Source organism: Belonocnema kinseyi, chromosome 1, assembly GCF_010883055.1.
Source record: "Belonocnema kinseyi isolate 2016_QV_RU_SX_M_011 chromosome 1, B_treatae_v1, whole genome shotgun sequence".
Classification (NCBI taxonomy): Eukaryota; Metazoa; Arthropoda; class Insecta; order Hymenoptera; family Cynipidae; genus Belonocnema; species Belonocnema kinseyi.
In genome coordinates, this window is record NC_046657.1 from 58,939,193 (window position 1) to 58,942,706 (window position 3,514).

The following is a 3,514-nucleotide window of genomic DNA, read 5'->3' on the forward strand; positions in this document are numbered from 1 at the left end:
TTAACACTTTTTATTGAGAAGTAATTTTTTTTAATCAAAAATTTAACGGATTAGTTTGAAGCGAACTCTTTTGTTGAATTGGTGAAATAAGATATAAATCCCCCCAATTTTTTTCTTGCTACAGTTTTTTCTACCAACACAGGCTTGTGTTTCAAAATAGAAAAACAAGAATCATTTACACCATGCACACGCTTTTCACTACTTTTTCGACCTACTTTTTTGTAAGCCTTGAGTCAAATTTTAAAATCTGGCCTCAATTTCGAAAAACTGGAAAAGAATGATCACTTTAGAAAAATATTTTTTTTACTCCACCCCACCCTACATCATGGTAACACACATTTCTACTTGAAAATCCCCCTCCACAATATTCGATCTTACAAATATTTACAGGACTTGAAACTTAGGCAGAGATAACGCTGGACCAAAAAAGATCTGTTTTGATCGAATCTTTGTTTAAATTGTGAAATGAAAAGTATGTGATGAAATAGAGTTAGGAACTAGTAGTCGCCAAATATTCCGCGTAGACAGCTTTGGGGGGGGGGGGGTCTAAGAGGGGCATTGAAAAACAAAAATTAGGTATGTGGTATATAGACAGCCTCCTAGTATATAAATGGAAATATCTCGTCGAAATTTCATTCGTCAAGCAGTAAAGTATTTTTCAATAAATTAGTATCATCTAAAGTTAAATCTACTACAACAGAAAATGAAGATCGCCGCTGGCACTCTATTACTCAGCATATCAATTTTCCTACATTCTCTTGGTAAATATATTATTATCCGATTAGCATTTTGTTGTGATCTTCCGGTTTTATTTCACGCTTACATTCTTTAACTGGTATTCTTACTTTTCTGTTTTATTTGGCAATACACCCAAATCTCGGTTTAGTAAGCCACGGTTTAGTAATTCCTAGAATTGCTGGCCTATGCAAATTCTAAGCTCGTGGGGTAAGAGCAGGTTGCGACTCCTGCCCGCAAAATACCACCGGCTTAGCGAAAAGGGACATTGCGCACTCGAGTATATTGCGCAATCTTACGCATTTTATTTATTTTCAAATAAATTTTGTTGCCTTGATTCGGATGCTGTATAAGTACCGAAACGTTGGTGTTTAATTATTACAAATATGTAATTTTCAACCGATCCTATTTGAATTGTTTAATATCGACACCCTCAAATCTATACAATTTCAAAGGGCTTTTAAACTTTAAACGTTACAATTTTAATTTTCCTTTTTAAAAAACATTTATTTTGTAAGTAAAATTGTTTAGTTTTGAAGTATAAACAACAATAGATTAATTATTATTTTAAAAAAAATTGCAATGGTATTAAATAATTTAAACGAAGTGTTTGAAACCAAAAAGTTATAGCAAAATTTAAATATGCAGATTTAAAATAAAAAATCTAAAAGCTTTTTTTAGAATTTCGAAAAGCTTGAAAATAATTAAAAAGACCTATAAAATGGAAAGTACAAACACTTTTATACTTTGACAATTTCCAATTAAATGCGTTTAAACTAAAAAAAGTCTAAATATGAGTACCGAAACGTTGGTATTTATTTTTTACAAATGTTTTTTTTTGTAATATGATATGAATAAAAATAAAAAAGACGAAAGAAATGAAAAAGAGAAGGATTGGGATTGGGTTGGTTGCCTTCTCATTTTTCTTTCCTATTTTTATTTTTGTCCAAAACGAAAATTATTTTCTCTTCTTTTTTAGGGAAAAATAATTTTGACCTTTTTCAAATTCCAATAGGAACATTTGATGGTGTTTGATCAAATTTCTAATTCTTTTAAAATGATTCGAGCTTAAAATTATTTTTCAAAAGAAAAAATCATTTTCAATTTCCTAGAAATCTAATTCAATTTTCAAGAAAATAGTTGAATTTTTAACAAAATAGTTAACTTTTCAGCATACCGAGATGAGTGATTTCAAGCAAGAAGACAAATAGTAGAATTTCCAACCAAAAAAGAAATCAAACACTTCGTAAAAATAATTGGAAATCATTTATAGTTTTTATTTCATTTTGAATTTACTTAAAACCTCTAAATATCACTGAAAATTACTCGAATTTTTCTACAAATAACAATTTTACTTACAAATTAATTATTTTTTAAATACGACAAAGTTCCGAAATTTTGGAAAGTGTTAAGCAATAACATGTTTTTTAAAATAACTCGAGAACTGTTGATTTTAGGTCGAATATGTGATGTGAAAAAATGTTCATAATTTTATAGTGCACAAAAAAGGCTCTATCTATTGTGGACCTATTGTCAATGGCTGCGCTATGAAATTGGATTAGCTGCACAATTCTTTTATTTCTGAACAAATAAAATAAAATCTGAAATATCCTTGAAAAAATGTCGGAAATATATGAGGCGATTTGTACTGGAGCAAATGCAGGTTCCTTAAAAAAAAAACGACTTAGTCATTTGCATGACAAATTATCAGTATAAAATGAGCCCAACTTCAGTGTACAATTTGATATGTTTAAGGGGATTCTTTTGAGATGAAACTTCTTGCAAATGTTCCTCCATTTTCATACAATACATTTTCCAATTTTCAGGTTAGAATAATAATATTTGGGGCCTTTTTTAAAGATTTAAACAATTAAATTTCAAAATTTAAGCTATGATATCGGACAATAGACTTGGCCTTCGGGTGGCCGTGTCGTCACTGCAATGCAGGTTCTCAATAAGGAAAATTTTAAAAATAAAATCATAAAATAAAATTAATGCAATGCAAACTAAGCCATCTTTTTATTTTATGAACAATATATTCTGCTTGATAATTTGAATAAGAGTATTTACAAATATATCCTTAGAAACCTATAAAAAAATCATAATTACAAATTAAAATTATTTCTTGAAAAAAAGATCCTACTCTATCTTCACTCCATTGGGAATCGAACCACAAAACTTCTGATTTCCGGTCAGGTGCTTTTCCAATTAAGCTATTGGAGGGATCAGAATAAGAACTCTTAATTCAAGAACATAACGCTAATTTTTAGCTAGGTGTTAATGGTACAAGTAATTGTTTAAAATTTTTTTAATTTATCTGCTATATCATCAGAGATTGTACCTTACCGACAGTAGATCAACCAGTAGATCAAGACTAGATGGAAATCTAGTTTCAAGAAATTTCAAGAAATAATTTTAATTTAAAAATATTATTTTCCATCTAGTCTTATTAAGACGTTAAGCATTTTTCTGTTATTGAAGATTCTTAACTTGATCCATATTGTGTAGATTTTCTGCTTTCATGGTTTGGAGGGTTGATCTACTGTCGGTAAGGTACAATCTCTGATGATATAGCAGATAAATTAAAAAATTTTAACATAAGGGCATGTGACACAGCTAAATACCTATATTACCGACCACAGTTTTTCAGTTCACTGAATATGTTTTTGAACCTAAAAACTTTTTTTGTAAATAAAATATCGAGCTGAAACTTTGGGAAATGTATTAAAGTACAATAAAGTACGTTTAGGTACTGCATTTTGGTAGGAACTTCACTGAA

At 29.4% G+C, this 3,514-nt stretch overlaps 1 protein-coding gene across 1 annotated transcript in view; it reads left to right on the plus strand.

The window, feature by feature from the left end:
• Nucleotides 1-663: 663 nt before the first annotated feature.
• LOC117173708 overlaps nt 664-3,514 on the plus strand; it is a 9,985-nt gene continuing 7,134 nt past the window's right edge. The window contains exon 1 of the mRNA XM_033362352.1: nt 664-761. Coding sequence (XP_033218243.1) covers nt 704-761 — 58 coding nt within the window. The 5' untranslated portion in view covers nt 664-703. The remainder of the gene's footprint in view (nt 762-3,514) is intronic.